Source organism: Laetiporus sulphureus, assembly GCF_001632365.1.
Source record: "Laetiporus sulphureus 93-53 unplaced genomic scaffold LAESUscaffold_56, whole genome shotgun sequence".
NCBI lineage: Eukaryota > Fungi > Basidiomycota > Agaricomycetes > Polyporales > Laetiporaceae > Laetiporus > Laetiporus sulphureus.
Genome location: NW_024468565.1, coordinates 102,348 through 117,316, shown reverse-complemented (window position 1 = coordinate 117,316; position 14,969 = coordinate 102,348). Strand labels below are relative to the sequence as shown.

At 51.4% G+C, this 14,969-nt stretch overlaps 5 protein-coding genes across 5 annotated transcripts in view; 3 read left to right on the top strand and 2 right to left on the bottom strand.

Moving 5' to 3' along the window:
- Positions 1-2,443, bottom strand: part of LAESUDRAFT_663370 (Suf-domain-containing protein) — a gene marked incomplete at both ends in the record, with an annotated part of 3,116 nt that extends 673 nt beyond the window's left edge. Inside the window, 10 exons of the mRNA XM_040905058.1 lie at positions 7-189; positions 238-390; positions 443-580; positions 643-1,040; positions 1,089-1,178; positions 1,229-1,545; positions 1,596-1,736; positions 1,787-1,919; positions 1,973-2,109; positions 2,162-2,443. Coding sequence (XP_040759469.1) covers positions 7-189; positions 238-390; positions 443-580; positions 643-1,040; positions 1,089-1,178; positions 1,229-1,545; positions 1,596-1,736; positions 1,787-1,919; positions 1,973-2,109; positions 2,162-2,443 — 1,972 coding nt within the window. The remainder of the gene's footprint in view (positions 1-6; positions 190-237; positions 391-442; positions 581-642; positions 1,041-1,088; positions 1,179-1,228; positions 1,546-1,595; positions 1,737-1,786; positions 1,920-1,972; positions 2,110-2,161) is intronic.
- A 382-nt stretch (positions 2,444-2,825) lies between these two features.
- On the top strand, positions 2,826-4,003 carry LAESUDRAFT_730918 (uncharacterized protein; the record flags this gene model as incomplete). The annotated part of the gene is given in 8 exon segments (XM_040909927.1): positions 2,826-2,993; positions 3,053-3,122; positions 3,179-3,369; positions 3,428-3,498; positions 3,551-3,653; positions 3,703-3,762; positions 3,830-3,974; positions 3,985-4,003. Coding segments are annotated over 6 exon segments (663 nt in total), but the record flags the coding sequence as incomplete, so codon positions are not given.
- Positions 4,004-5,136: 1,133 nt separating this feature from the next.
- LAESUDRAFT_730917 (acid protease) lies at positions 5,137-6,767 on the top strand (the record flags this gene model as incomplete). Its single annotated transcript, XM_040909926.1, has 11 exons — positions 5,137-5,391; positions 5,450-5,477; positions 5,537-5,584; positions 5,607-5,663; positions 5,712-5,829; positions 5,861-5,886; positions 5,937-6,108; positions 6,188-6,321; positions 6,387-6,493; positions 6,559-6,603; positions 6,654-6,767. 11 exons carry the CDS (start codon positions 5,137-5,139, stop codon positions 6,765-6,767), a joined length of 1,104 nt encoding a protein of 367 aa, XP_040759467.1.
- A 3,557-nt stretch (positions 6,768-10,324) lies between these two features.
- LAESUDRAFT_739039 (uncharacterized protein) lies at positions 10,325-11,988 on the bottom strand (the record flags this gene model as incomplete). The annotated part of the gene is made up of 5 exons (XM_040910966.1): positions 10,325-10,543; positions 10,595-10,646; positions 10,693-10,759; positions 10,876-11,275; positions 11,800-11,988. 5 exons carry the CDS (start codon positions 11,986-11,988, stop codon positions 10,325-10,327), a joined length of 927 nt encoding a protein of 308 aa, XP_040759466.1.
- Positions 11,989-13,854: 1,866 nt separating this feature from the next.
- LAESUDRAFT_763465 (uncharacterized protein) lies at positions 13,855-14,969 on the top strand (the record flags this gene model as incomplete). Its single annotated transcript, XM_040913262.1, has 5 exons — positions 13,855-13,909; positions 14,148-14,254; positions 14,386-14,709; positions 14,771-14,832; positions 14,888-14,969. 5 exons carry the CDS (start codon positions 13,855-13,857, stop codon positions 14,967-14,969), a joined length of 630 nt encoding a protein of 209 aa, XP_040759465.1.

The window sequence follows — 14,969 nt, the reverse complement described above, 5'->3', positions numbered from 1 at the left end:
CGGGACCCTGCGTCGTGCTTGCGTTGAACATAAGCGATAATTGGGCATCCGTGCGGCCTAGCGTGGAGCCGTCCGGACAACCATGGTTCATGCTGCCTTGTCGAGAGACTGTGAAACCAAGATCCCGGACAGCGATAGCATCTGTCCCTAAATACTTGTAGCGTTCTGCGAAGCATTTAATGGGCGGGTCTAAAGAATGTTAGCTACTACAATTCCAGTAACATGGGCGCATATTACCCGTCGGGTATGCCTCTGCCATCCGCGCTTCTAGTTTGCGAGATGCATCCAGGTCACCAAACTGGTGCACGTGCCGGCTCCATCGCTCCCATAAGGGACGAGCGCGATCTGGCGGTAAGGTCCTGACAACACGCTCAAATAGCGCGCGAGCATCTAATGGTTGGCTGAGTGCATTATTGAGGCGACCCCGAAAGGAAGACTTAACTGTTTTCATCGTTGAGAGAGATCAGAAAGCCGAGGTAATGGATGACGAATTCGACCTCGTCGCCGAATATTCCCATTCCCTTCTCGAAGATGCGACTGGCGACATCTGTCGTTTTCGTACAATGGTACTCCATCAATGCTGCACGGACGATACGAACATGAGACTGGGACAAGTTCGTTCAAAACAGAAAGCGCACATACCGGCAGCTTCAAACACCTCCCATGGCGTCCAGCGATCCCGTCTCGCCTTGCCAAACACCGCCCGCGAGGATTTCAGTCCCTCTGCGCGTCTTCCGAACCTCATGTACATGATCCACGCGATTCCGTAGTCCGTCCGACGCTCATGCAACTCCTTGTTCTTCGACGGCCGCTCCTCCGACACCTGCGATACGAATGGCGAGAACTGTGACGGAGGATTGAGCGGCTCTCGCTGACTATTGGGTGCGGTCGATGGCGATGAATTTTCTGCGCTGACTCGTCGCTCGACCTCCTCCGGATCTTGGCGGAGGACGTCAAGGAACTTGGTGAAGGTGGCGTGTACCTCTGAGTAGTTTTGTCTGATCTCGAGGGCCTCAGCGTAGGCAAAGTTCAGAACAAAGCTGCAGGTCTCAGAATCTGCGCTTAAGTGTCCAAAATTGACATCATACCTCGACGGGTTTGCATCAATTCCGGCCTTCAGTATAGCGAGCGCCTCGTCCGTTTTGCCAATGCTATTTGTCCACACATATGCCATGTACCTGCACGACGGGTGAGGCTTCCAGCTACTGCAGACACGCGGCATACCCACCAGATTTCCGAGAAGAATCGCATGCGCACAATGGCTTTGCGGTACACCGCTTTCAGGCGCGAATGAAGGGTCGCCTTGTCTTTTTCTTCGATCTCGAGCGGGTTGCCCTCCTCCCACTTAAGATACGCCTGCCAGCGGCCAACCAGTGTTTTGTCTCTTGCGTTAAACTCCGGCTGACGGGGCAGCCATATAGGCGGTCGTGCCGTTCTCGATGGGGGCGGGGGAGAAAAGAGCATCGTGAGGTGCTCCTGCAACTGGCTGAGCACCGTACGCGCCTGTATATGGCCCTGCTGGAGATTTGAGAGGAATTTCTTTGCCTGTGGAGCAGTCAGTAGGTGGATCTTTGTTTGATTACCTGGATGCACACCGTGATCTTGTTGAGAGAATTCTCAAAGTCTTGATATTCTTTCCAGAGCTTCTTCGTGTTCTCCATCGGTGCCTGAGCTGCACGACTATAGGCTTTGCGGATCGCGTCCAATTTTTGCTGCTCTTCCCAGGTGGTAGTCGTCTACGAGGCTGCTTAGGATGCTCGTCCAAACCATTCCGTCACAGACATACCTCGCCAGATCTGAGAAATTGTATGTACTCCGTCCATATCTCGCTACTGTCCTTGTCCTGCCCGATATGGTTCAATGCATATTCATAAGACTTGCGCACCACATCGCGCGCATTCGGGCCTGTATTCACTCTCCTGTGCACTTGTTAGGAACGCGCTTGACGCATCCTTCGCTCTCTGTCACTAACCTGACATATGTGAGGTAAACCTTCCACAAGTCGACTGACGACGACGTTCTTAAAAATCGCTTGAACAGGCTTTCGGCAAATCCGAATGTCTCAGGGTTGTCGAGGAAGTGATTCAGATACGCAATCTGCGCGGAAGACTGCATATAAATGATGAGTTCCGATCTTCATCACGCAGACGTAGCGGCGAACAGTATTAGGATAGGCTTCAAGTAATCCCTCGTAGGTTTCCTTGATCATCTCGATGTTGCCCGAGTCTTCGGCAATGTCGACAAGCCTCAGCCACGTATCCGCTTCAAACGGTTTCTGGCGCAGCTGTGTGCGCAACTGATCATATTCTGAGGGAGGAGGGGGCGTTGGCTCCTGCTTCACTGTACGGACATTGTAGATACTGCTCAAACGCGGAAGCGAATCGGGATTGATCTGGCGAACGACGTTTGAAATATCGTCCCTCTGCCGGCTGCGTCTTCTCATCATCGGCAAAAATAGATGTATCAGTAAGGTCTTCTAGTTTTGTGGGTAGTTCAAACATGCCAGGTACGTGACGTCGAGCGAAGCGACTTGGGCGACAGTGTTGAAGTCGCGCGCAAAGCTGACCATAAACTCGACGCCTACAGAATTATGGGCGCTTGTCCCCGCGTCTAGTGGGCGGCGTTCATTGTTGAACGTTGAACCAGGGCATTGATGGTCGACGAGGCTGCTTGTTCGTGACGCCCACTCGTTCCGTCCACCAGCTTCCTACGGCTGATGCAGCCGATACGAAAAATGGAAGAGGAGGAGCTGAAATCTGCAACCCGTTTCCCTCGCCGCCCTTGCACTACACGAATATACGACGGACAACTTCCACCTCCTTGAGAAGCTTCGCGAACGTGCGGGTGGCGCGGACCTCTCCACGGTGAACCACTATGAGTTGCTCTCAGATCTGGTGGTCGTTCCAAAGTGGCCGTTTGCGCAGCTGGGGAAGCCTCGGGATGACTGGATAGTGGAGAACGGGCATTATGCGGTGTTTGGTGAAAACTGGCCGGTGATCGAGACGGGCTTGCATAAACGCCACATCGGCATTCATGGGAGCACGACTCGCAGATCAAAGAGGGATTAACATCATTGGCTGAGCTAGAAGGCCACCAGCTATATCCAGCTGATCCCAGTGTCGGTTCGTAGCCATCTGATTATGTACGACTTTCGGTGTTGCTCACTCGTCTGGCTCAGGCCGCAGACCAGCATTGAGGTTTATACTGAGGTCTATGTTGGTTAGATATTCTCACTTGCTCGATGCCCTTCTCGCTCCACCGCCGACTGCACCCTCGACTGGCGCGTCGGAATGGGAGCAGCAGACAGAATGGATCAATATTCTCGCACAGAACGTCATGGCGGCGGCGAACGATATGCGACCCGTGCAGGTGCGGCCTTGATTCATTTTTCATGCGTCGCTATTGAGAAAGGCACGGCTATGTTTAGGCCAGGGGCAAGAAGCTCATGATGAGACAGCAACTCGAGCTGCGAAATGAGGAAACAAAGGCAATCCACGCGTGCGCTGTCTTCCTACGTATTCTACCGCGTCCTGCTGAGCCCCTCCTATAGACAGTGCGACACCCTGGAAGCCAAAATGGCGGATATGCGAGCAGAAATCCAGCGGTTGCCCCATGCATCAACGGGCTCATCCAGGAAGCCTGTGATATTCCAGGTAAGGTGTCATATAAACAGTACATGATTTGATACTGAGCGTGCAGAAGGGCGGCGGTGGTGATAAGATCTTAGACGAGGACGACTCACGTTGGGCAGAGGAGATCTGACTGTCCCGCCACACTTCGGTTCGCATACAGAGGTTTCATATGAAATAACAGGACACCCGTTGCGAATAAGTGCACCAAGCCAGGATGCAGGTGCTAATACCCTCGACGAACCGCAGCTAAAACGGTGTCGTTAAGGTATCCTTCGGAATCTCAAATGACGTAGGACTTACGGCAGCTACATTACCATTGCAATTGACTCGCGTGTCTTCAATCCGTAGGGCAACCTATATTTGCGTGAATGGCCTACCATGTGCGACTACGTGCACGTGCAATTGTCCGTATATCTGTGAGTTCCGTCCGCCGAATTCAAGTATCCGCGTCACTTACGCGTTCAAATCTAGAAAGATTGCATAAGATTGCTCCGTGAGCAAGGCGCATGCGCAACAAAAACATCTATATCCGCTCTGATACACATTCTAAATATGCAACGATGCGCGTGGAGCAAACCTGCCTTTGTGAACTGGTACCATATCGCCACAACGGGCGTTGTGGAGCTGTCTTCTGTCACCATTCGCATTGCTGATGCTTCTTTTCAGATGATCAGGCACACCATCCCCCCTCCCCCCCCACGGCGCTTCTTGGCTGCCTTCCGGTGCACATACATTATCCAATTGGCGGCCTCTGTCATATTCATTGTTCCGGAGATATTGGAATCATCTGGACCAACCTTGCGACTGAGCATTGAAAGTCATGACGTTCATGATTACGAGGACTCACGGAGCGATCAGTGTCCTGCGCATGAGACGAAAAGCTATATTGCACACGTGAAGAGCACTGATGGGCCTCAATTGATGTCCAAAATCGAAGCCCGGGAAAACCGCGTGGACGCATGGAGGAGGTAAAAATAGCGAACTTTATAGCAGTTCAGGTGAGATAACACCGTTATCTTTTAGCTTTACTGTCATTATCGAGTTCCGGCTAGCTGAATGTCGTATCATGAAAGTCTATTGAACGCAGTGTCTGACAAAAGACTTTATGATGATGCGATTTATACCGGTGGAATTTCAATGCTGAATTCGACGATTCGTTGTTTGGAGTCTCTTGAAGGCACTCAGGTACTGATACTCGGCCCAAGGACATGTGAGGATGTGCGTCATTGAACTGCGTGAATCCGGTCTTCAAGGTGCAAACGACCGCTCGCTTCCACTGTAATGTGCCTTATCGCTCGTTAAACGACTATGATAAGCCATAATCGATTGCGCGGTGCTAACCGGCCTGCAGCAGCGCGCACGGCCGTTTGCATGCGTCTTCTGAGTTTCTTGTCATTCAGCTATCGCGGTTACCGTATGCTCTTAGTCAGGAAGATATTCATACATCCCCAGGTATAAAAGGGCACGATTTTTCTCCTGAGCGCACTATCAACCTCCGCGTACCATGCTCTTTCTGGGGTTCTTCGCTGCTGTCGCGGCGACGGCTCACTCCGCCTGTCGCGATAAGTCGCCCATCAATATTCCGTTCACCAAGAAGTTTAATGCCACGGGAGGCGCCACGTTGAAGCAGATGGACCGGGCAAGGATCGCACATTTCAAGGCTGGGTGCGGTAGCGGAACTGCTTGCGACGTCAAGACTGCCGTGAGCACGCTGTTCGATGTCGACGCCACGAACGGAACCGTGCAGTACACTGCCAGCGTACGTAGTCAAGGTGTTCATGGACCCTCGTGACATAGCTGACCATCTTGTGACCCAGATTGGCGTCGGGGATCCTGCGACTGATTGTGAGCATTTTGATCAACTATCCATCTGACGAACACAACCTCACAATAAACGTGATCAGATACTTTGATCATTGACACTGGTAGCTCCAACACTTGGGTTGGTGCGGGTCAGTCATATGTAGTGACTAGCATCTCAAGACACCGGCGAAAGTGTCTCCGTCACGTATGGTTCCGGCTATTTTGATGGTAAGTCGTCGAATTGTTTGCGAGGATAACACAGCTGATTTTATATAGGTGAGGAGTACCTTGATGCAGTGACCCTCGCGTCCGGATACGCTATTACTCAGCAATCTATTAGTGTTGCATCATATGCTGAGGGATTCTCTGGTGTTGTAGGTATCCTGAATTTCTAGTGGGCATGAAAGTTCATGTGTGCAATGTAGTCTTGGTCCTGAAGACCTCACCTACGGTATGCGTTTTTAAGACTGATAGTTTTTCTGCAGCTGATGTTGGATCTAGGTACCTTGAGCGATGAAAATGAATGCATTGCAACTGTCACTCAAAATGCGTACTCGCAGGATCTCATTGACGTCGAGGAGATCGGCGTCTCCTTTGAACCTACCACCTCCGACTCGGATACCAAGGGAGTCATTACCTTTGGTGGCGTTGACTCGAGTCTGTACACTGAAGAGTCGGAGACATTACATACATGTTCGTAGCTGAACGATGATAGGACCTGTTGAGCCTGAAGCGAACCGCATCCATTATAGAGACGTCACTTCAAGCTCTCCGGCCAGCAAGTACGTCGGCATTGAACAGTCGATCCAGTACGGAACCGAGTCAATCATGTCCTCCGTTGCTGGAATCGCTGACATTGGCACTACCCTGATCCATCTCCCGAGCTGTACGTATAGCATCTATACGTCCCAGCGGCATCATTTAAGGTCGGCTGATGCAATCGCTTTCCAGTTGCCTACAACAAGTATGTCGACTACAACGGCGCTACTTACGACGACAATATCGGTCTGTTGAAGATCAGCTCGTCTGACTATGAGAGCTTTGACAGTGTATACCTTGTTATGGCGAGGTATTTTTTTTGCTCTATGACCTCGATGAGAGCTGACGTGCGTCTCGTCCGCAGACGTCTTTTGAATTCACGGTGAACGCTCAGATCTGGCCTCGCTCTGTAAGCATGCACTCATTACTCTGCCTTGTATCGTCCTAACGATCATGTAGCTTAACACCTACATTGATGGCGATTCTGCCAGCTCAATCTATGTCGTCATCAACGACATGGGCGATGATGCCGAAAAAGCGGCTCGACCTCATCTATGGCATGGCCTTCCTTGAGCGGTTCTACTTCGTGTACAACTCGGGAAGCAGACAGTCAGTTTTGCGACAACCGACTATACAGATGCTACCACAAACTGAGATGAGAATAGGATGAGTGCTTGGACGCAATGGAGATCGGGTGGAGGGGGGTTGTGCGAAGCTTGCATCGTGAAATGGGAGAGGGAAATCAAAAGGGAAATGCAATTCACTTTGTATTGGCTGTCGCGCGCGTCTGATGGACATTTTATACATCACTTTCCTCATTTTATAGCATGGCGCACACTGTCCCGGGGACAGTCTTTAGATCTGTACGTACCTTTTGCATTTATCTGTCCAGTGTAAATCGGTTCATTGCGGGAACAAAAATTTATTCTTCAGGTTATCAGATGCATGACCATGTGCAGTAAGTGCAAGTTGTCATTACTCAGCTGTGCATGCATGTCTCGGGAGTGATATAAAAGGATTGCCATGCGTGGCTTCACAACCTCATTCAGGCCTCGCCTTGGCGGTGAGTGATCAACATCCCATAAATGTCTATCATCCCAATCCATGCATCGCGCATCTCTAATGCAGGCGTGTGATTGTTCTCTCTGGGAGTAGATTGATAGTTTTCATTTCAGAGCTGAGAGCGTTATGCTCCTTTACCGTCTCTTCTGCCTCTGCGCTGGTTAACGCAGCTTCAGAATTGTACATTGCACTTATTGGTTATGTTGTGGCAGCTACGCCCTCCAAAGCCTCGTACAGGAACGAATCGCAGTACACTCGAGCTCAAGTGCGATTTCGGGGTGATCTCGCCTGTGCTGAGAAGCAGGGTTTTGCACCGCACGAGGCTCGGACGCGAAAATCGAAAGCTATCAATCAGATCCCATCGTCTCTCACTCAATGAATCAGAAATCTCACTATTCCACAAGGATTTCACAAGACCAGACTTAACTTGCGTCGTCGAGTTTTTTTTTGTGGTGAGTGAGTCGTGATTCGAATCGACCTAAAATTGAAATCATATGCACTGTGCAATATTAGGAGGCCTGCTGATACTCTGGACGTGTTATGTTCATGGGGAAATGACGTGTGTCATCGCCCTCCGAGTCAGACCATGACGTCTGCTCCTTGCAACATCTTGCGTGGTTCATTTCCCCACCCCTTCTATCTGTTGAGACCTTATCTTTCTCAGGGCGACAATAGATAAGAACTGATTGAGCTGGATCAACTCCGCATATCTGCCACTGGTACTTGGCACGCTGCTTCCGAGCTGTTACAGCACTCGGCTTCTCTGCTATATCGTTTATTTCACCGAACACGAAGTCGTCGCACACACGACGGAGCTATATAACGCTTGGGTCTGCTCCATGGCTCTTACCACCCAAGTGTAATACCGGTGCCCGTCTATCATGCTCGCTCGCTTCTCTCTAATTCTACTCGGTGTCCTGGAGGTGGCGGCTAATCCTGCCCGCCGGGACAAGTCTCCCATCTCGATACCATTTACCAGGAAGTTTAACCTCACTGGCGGTGTTATGCTGAAGCAACTAGCTAAGGCGAGAACCGCTTATCTGAAATGCAGGTGCGGGATGTCCTGTCATGCAGTGATGACTGCGTCACAGACACTATTCGACGTCTCGGCCACGAATGGAGCAGTCGAATACACTGTGAGCGACGGTATGTCGTCTGCGCCATGTTACAATCTACGACTCACAGTGTTGTGCTCGTAGATCGGTGTCAACGACCCTGCCACGTATTGTGAACATTCTCGTACATAATATTGTCTAGCAACCAACATACGTTGCCAGACACCCTTATCGTTGATACCTGTAGTTCCAACACTTGGATTGGCGCTGACCAGGCTTATGTGGCCACCAGTTCATCTCAAGCCACTGGTGAGACTGTTTCGGTCACCTATGGTTTGGGAAGCTTCTCTGGTATGTGTATTTTTTCTAATCAATTTGTTGCTAGCTGATCTTGTCAATAAATAATGAGCACCTGGACACGGTCAGGCTTGCTTTTGGATATGCCGTCACGAATCAGTCCATTGGGTCCCAACTGTGAGTGAGGGCTTGTCTGGTGTCAATGGCATCTTGGGGTATGTAGACGTCAACTGATATGTGATATTCTGATGCTTATTTTACATAGTCTCGGTCCCGAGGATCTCACATGCGGTACGTGCCACGGTGCGGGTGTCAGTGCAGCCGTTCACCTCTGATTTAGGGATTCTGAGTAACGAGGACGAGTGCATTGCTACTGTCACACAGAATGCCTACAAACAAGGCCTCATCTGCGAGGAAGAAATCGGCATCTCCTTCGAGCCTACCACGTCAATGTAAGATGCTAACGGAGAGATTACGTTCCGGAGTGTCAATACGAGCAACTGCACAGGCGACATGACCTACACGTGCATCCTGTATATGAGAGAGCGCCTGAGGAGTGGCTGAAGGGCATTACTCTACATCAGGCCGATAACGTCGACGTATCCTGCTAGCTACTCTATTGGCATCAACCAAACCATCTCTTATGGCTCAGAGACTCTCATGTACTCTGAATTCGGCAATGCTGACACAGGAACTACTCTCATCTACATACCGAGCTGTTAGTCGTCTTTCATTGCTTTGTTCCGGATAGCCAGCTTACCTCGAGTGCTGAGCGGCTTATAAGAAATATGTCCGCTATACCGGAGCGACGTAAGATGATAACACTGGTCTCCTCAAGATCACCCCAGCGAGCTCGATAATGTCTACTTCACCATTGGTGGGGTATGTTTCGTCCCTTCCCAGAGTCTTGAGCAATTTATATTGACATCGTGTCGTCAGACATCATTCGAGCTCACAGCCAACGCCCAAACCTGGCCCCGTTCAGTGAGTGGTGATGACCAAGGTCTTTGATGGATTTCTTAATTCTTCACCGATTAGCTAAACACGTACATCGGCGGCGATGCCGACTCGATTTACCTTGTCATCAGCGACCTAGGCGACGATGCCGAGACGGGATTCGAGTTCATCGACGGCATGACTTCCTCGAGGGATTCCACTTCGTATACAATTCGGGCAGCAGCGAGGTCGGTTTCGCAACGACGGAGTCACGACTGCTACTACGAACTAGTTGGGAGACCGGATTGGATCTGGTTAAATGCTCGCGTGACAGGCGGTAGCCTGGCATGGAGGAGCGCTTTGATGGACATCGAGGGCGGGTTGAGTGACTCGTTTGTTTCTGACCTTGTTGGGACCCATGAATCGGAAATGACATTGTCATGATACCTGACTTTTGCACTCGTTTTTTGCATCAAGCATCAAAGCCCGCTATTGTGTTGAATATCACAGAGAGGGTCCTGAGGAGCACCGTCTCAGCTGCAAAAGGCTTCCTCACCCACGCTTCCTCGAGTCGCCGCAAGGACGTCAGCACTCCGTGCAGCATGAATTCAGAGCGAAAGCGAGAGATGGGCTGGACTCGCCCAAGGCAGCCGCACCCATGCTATACACATGCCATGCAACCTACATACCACAAATAGGCGCTTCGTTTTTGCGAAGACCCCACTATGAAGTCCGTTAACGTGCTTACGTATCGACAGTTCATGCGCTCACGACAGCACATCACAGCTTCCTCTCGCCATCAGCTTTTGCCTCCGTGTCCCTGTCAGCCTCGCTCTGGAACTCGTGTGCCAAGCTATCCGCCTCCTCGGGCCTTGTCTGTTCTTGCGTGTGCGAGGCCTCCTCCTGCTTCTCTTGATGGAGCCGCTCGTCGTAGTCCTCCGCGATCTTGTCAATTTCCTTGCGCAGCGCCTTGCCCTCGCTCACGAGCTCGAGCCAACGCTCGATGTCGAACCCGCGTGCCCCATACAACGTCTCGCGTCACGCGGACACGCTCCGCCGCAGCACCGATGAGTAGGACACCTCTCGTCCCTGGCAGAGGAACCTGTGCGGCGTCAGCGGGTGTGGAAGCCACGTAGCCAGATGCTCACGAGAGGTACCCAATGATCACCATTGAGAGTCCGAAAAGGTATGTGATGGGCTCCATAACGTCCCCAGCTAGAGATGTGAGCACACAAGAAATTCCGATGCCCACATGTCCCATACCGTCCGAGATCCCAGAACGTCAGCCGCGCGACGGTGCTCCAGTATACGACGAGCGCGCCAAGACCAACCATCGCCATTCTCCCGGTGCGCCTCAATATCGCATTGATGCTTAAGCGCCTCCATCTTGCTGAGCTCCTCCTGAACCACCACTGGCAGGCGGCACAGAAAGCGCGTCCGGCTTTCGAACGACGGTACCTCAACGCTGATTCTTGCCTGCACGTGCTGGCCGTCGGGCGCGGCACCCGTTGCGTCCTCGCCGATGCAGATCCTAAACTCGCTCGCTCGCGCAGCATCGCGGATGAAGTGGCCAACGTCGGTCGAGCCTGCCCACGAGAACGTGCTGCCGTTGGGCGTCCTGCTCCGGAACGACACCGAGGGCCTGGCTGGAGCGAGGGAGGCGAGTATGAGCCGCGCGACATGCGAGAGCGGCTGTGAGGGATATAGGAGGAATACGGTCGGTGGGAGTGGCTTTATAGGAACAGTACAATCTGGATTCTGGCTTGTTGAATTGATTTCTGCTCGTAAGTGGCCAAGAGGCAGAATGAGCTTGAACAGATGCGATGAGATTGGAGCTAATTTGCCTGTGAAATGATCAGCACCCCCTCATGTACACAGCTGATTAATGCGCATGATGATGCACTCAATCCAAGGATGGAACACCTAGGTGGAAGGACGTGTGCTGCAAATTCTGTCATCTATAGTGAGCGACTTTGATGGCATGCGTTATACAATACTGCATACAACCATAGAAAGCGACACCGGATGTGACACATATGTCGAGCAGTGGATTGAGTGTAGCGAGGACACTACTGGAAAGGTGTAAACTATCAGCTAGCATCCGAAAAGGTGCTGGATGCTGCGAAAACTGTGGCCCATAACGCGTTGCGCGACCGGAGAGAAGCTTTAGCTAGGATCTGAGGATAAGAACACACCTTTGCTCTCCGTTAAAGAGTCCAGGTCATTCCCATTGCCTGAGTTCCTCCCTTCTCAACGTCGTGCCCAGCATCGTGCCACTTAGCCTTGGTTGGTGCTTCCGCAATAGACCTGGCATGACTGATGTTCGTGCTCTCAACCTCATGAGCTGTTCCAATACATCGTTTTGGTGCGATCTGAGAAGGGATCAGATGGCGGAAGTGTGTCGAAGCAATAGGCTGAAAAAATAAAAGTGTCCGAGAGGTCATAAGAAGTATGAGGAAAGCGTGTGGCCATGACAATGCGTCTCCCGCTTCGTTTGACGAGAAATATATCTAATTCCAACTGAAGTCACGTCGAGTATCAAGTCTCTTGGACGCGGAAAAAAGATTCGAGAGGAATCATCATCATAGACGGGCTGACTCTGCTATTTTTGAGATAATTGTCCGCTGGAAGCCTGACGGTGCACGCGATGGAGGAGAGTAATATTACCCTGCCCCCGGATTACTGCCCAATATCGCAACTGCCACGTGCGGTGGCCGCAGCCACGTGCCTGCCTTGTTTGGAGTCTGGAGATAAGATTAGATTGTTCCTCGGTGATGAGCAGTGTGCTAGTACTTGCCGGAACTATCTTTCGTACCACCGTGACATCAATGCTTCTCAGAGGGTCCAATCATTGTCCTCGCATCAGCACCGTACTTCAAGAGCCTGAAGAACTGGATATATGGGCAGAGAGAGCAAGGTTGACTGGTATTCTCGAATACATGCCTCACTTTGAGGCATGGAATCCGAGAGTGCAGGAAAATTACTTGTGAGCAATATCAACCTGGTGTTGCTCCTTACATGTCTTGATTTAGATGCATAGATACATAGGTCTGTCATGATCACAGGGCTGGTCGGATCTTTATGTCTGGTCGGATGGTGATATAGCGTGATAACGATGAACGCTGTAGGGCGGCTATGCAGAGCTCAAGTCACCGTCTAGATGTACGGTGGAGACCAAGTCCGGAGACCAAGGCACTGCGGATCAAGCATGGTTTCTCGTCGGAGGCAGCGATGCGGGTGCATTGACCAGCTTTACAATGGTCAAGTACGTCCTGCCGCATTGCTGCTGTATCGTCACTCACGAATAAATCCGTATGGTGGCAAACCTGGAGTGTTTTATCGTGCGTGGTAATCGTCCGACGTCATCAAGAGCATTGTGTGAGTGGCTAAGACTTCTCTTTTCGAGTGCCTTGAACACCATCACTGTCTTTGCAGAAAGTATTGCGGATATCATGATGTAATTCGCCAGCACATGCCCCCCAACTGCTCCGCGGACATACAGAATGTGATCACTTATATCGGCGAAGTCTGGTTGTCTAATGACGCGATCACCATCGACTTTGCGAAGAACACATTTAACTTAACTTTGGCGCACCTCGACGACCTCGCAGCTGCTCGTGGGTGACTCTGTTTTCAACCATATAATCGGCTGTCATTGATGCTTCCGTTTAATACCCGGTAGCGGATTGGCAGGGACCTCAACAGATAATCCAAAGGCGACACAACATATTCACGTGTGTGTCCAGAGTTCCTAATTTATTTATTTGTATCTTCTGCTGTTCACCGGAATGTCGTAATAGATGGTGTCTATACCCTGCCCGGAATTCACGTCCCGTTTGCATGCACACGTAATTACTCTTAATCGCCCTCGCCCTCCATAGCGTACATGCTGATTGATCCTCACTCGCTCACCCCGAGCGAATCTTATTGTCGATCGTCGCAGGGGCACACATTCCGGGCAGCCACGGGCACGCATTCGGTGAGTAATGTATATTGTGTCGCTTGCAGTGGTCTTTTACTGAAATCCGGCTCTTGCACGTGTCTCATGATCACGGCAGCGCGCATCGCGTCACTGTACAGCTCTGACTGAGCGTAGCGGGTCGCTCCATTCCATAAATCTTATAATGACAGCCACTAGTTCATGACGATTCAATGTTCAGTATCACCCCTCCAGACCAGATGCAGAACGAAGGCCTGCTGGGCATGTCTCAGTGCTGTATGGCTTGCACACAAGTATACGGAACACTTGCGCTGCTCTGACCCGACGGAGGAGGCTCGGCAGCTCGTTCTCTCCTTCATATCCTCGCAGCATGTGCGAGATATACAAACTTGCGGTGCAGTACGAGTTGGCCGTGAAAGGCAAGGGTATGCAATTTGTTGCTGCTGATAAATGAAACTCCACGGTGCCGCCATATCAAACACATCGACTGTGCCTGAGGACGGGGCAGCGGCGGCGTCTATTCATCCGATCCGCTGGTCTATCATGGACACTGCATTGTCATTGTTCGACTCGTACGAGAGCAGGATTTCAACAGATTCTATCGAACATTCGGGATAAGATCGAGGGAGATGCGAGATGCGAGCAGCTGAATAAGTGTTGTAGGGCACGGTGTTGCTACGCCGCTGACTGTGACATGGCAATATGATGTAGAGGAGCGCAAGGCCGCTCTGCGGCGGATAAATATGGAGCTGGATGAGGCGGATGGGATGGTACTTTTTCTGTGCAAGTGTGCTGACTTGAGCTCAATCCATGGACGTCCTTAACCCAGGTCCCGCAAATGGAGATAGAGATCCAAGGCATCCCGCAGTCCATCAGGCCGTCCTATTAAGCACGCATCAAGGCCTCCACAGCGGAGCTACAACGGAACAAGAAGCTCGCGAAAGGCCTGCATGCGCAGACGTCGCGCGCGGACCTTCTCGGTGGCGGCCGAGGAGGGGGGGTGAGGGGGCGCGGCAAGATGGACATGGACGCGCCGCTTTCGGGCGACCCGTACGGCCCGAGGAGCGACCGAACGCGCTTGCTGGCGGGGACGACATTGTTAGAGGACAGCTCAAGGCGACTGCAGGAGAGCCGCAGCATTGTGTTGGAGACACAGGAGCAGGGGATGGATATTTCAAGCAGTTTGTGGGTGCAAAGGAAGCAGACACAGAATGCGAGGAATACGGTGAGCGCTTGTAGAATGCTTTGAGTGACAGTGCGTTCTGATGGTGTGTGGTGTGATGTAGCTGCAAGATGCTGATATGTCGAGTGACCGTGTGTGTGATTCGTTGGAGAAGAAGATCAGACGGTGCGCGGTTTTCATTTTTGGTTCATTGTTGTCTGATAGATGGATCGGAACGCAGGATATACCAGCAGCGTGTCGTCGTTGTGCTCGTCCGCCTGCGTGCTCGCCATTGTGCTCTACTGCAAGTATTCTCATTCTAA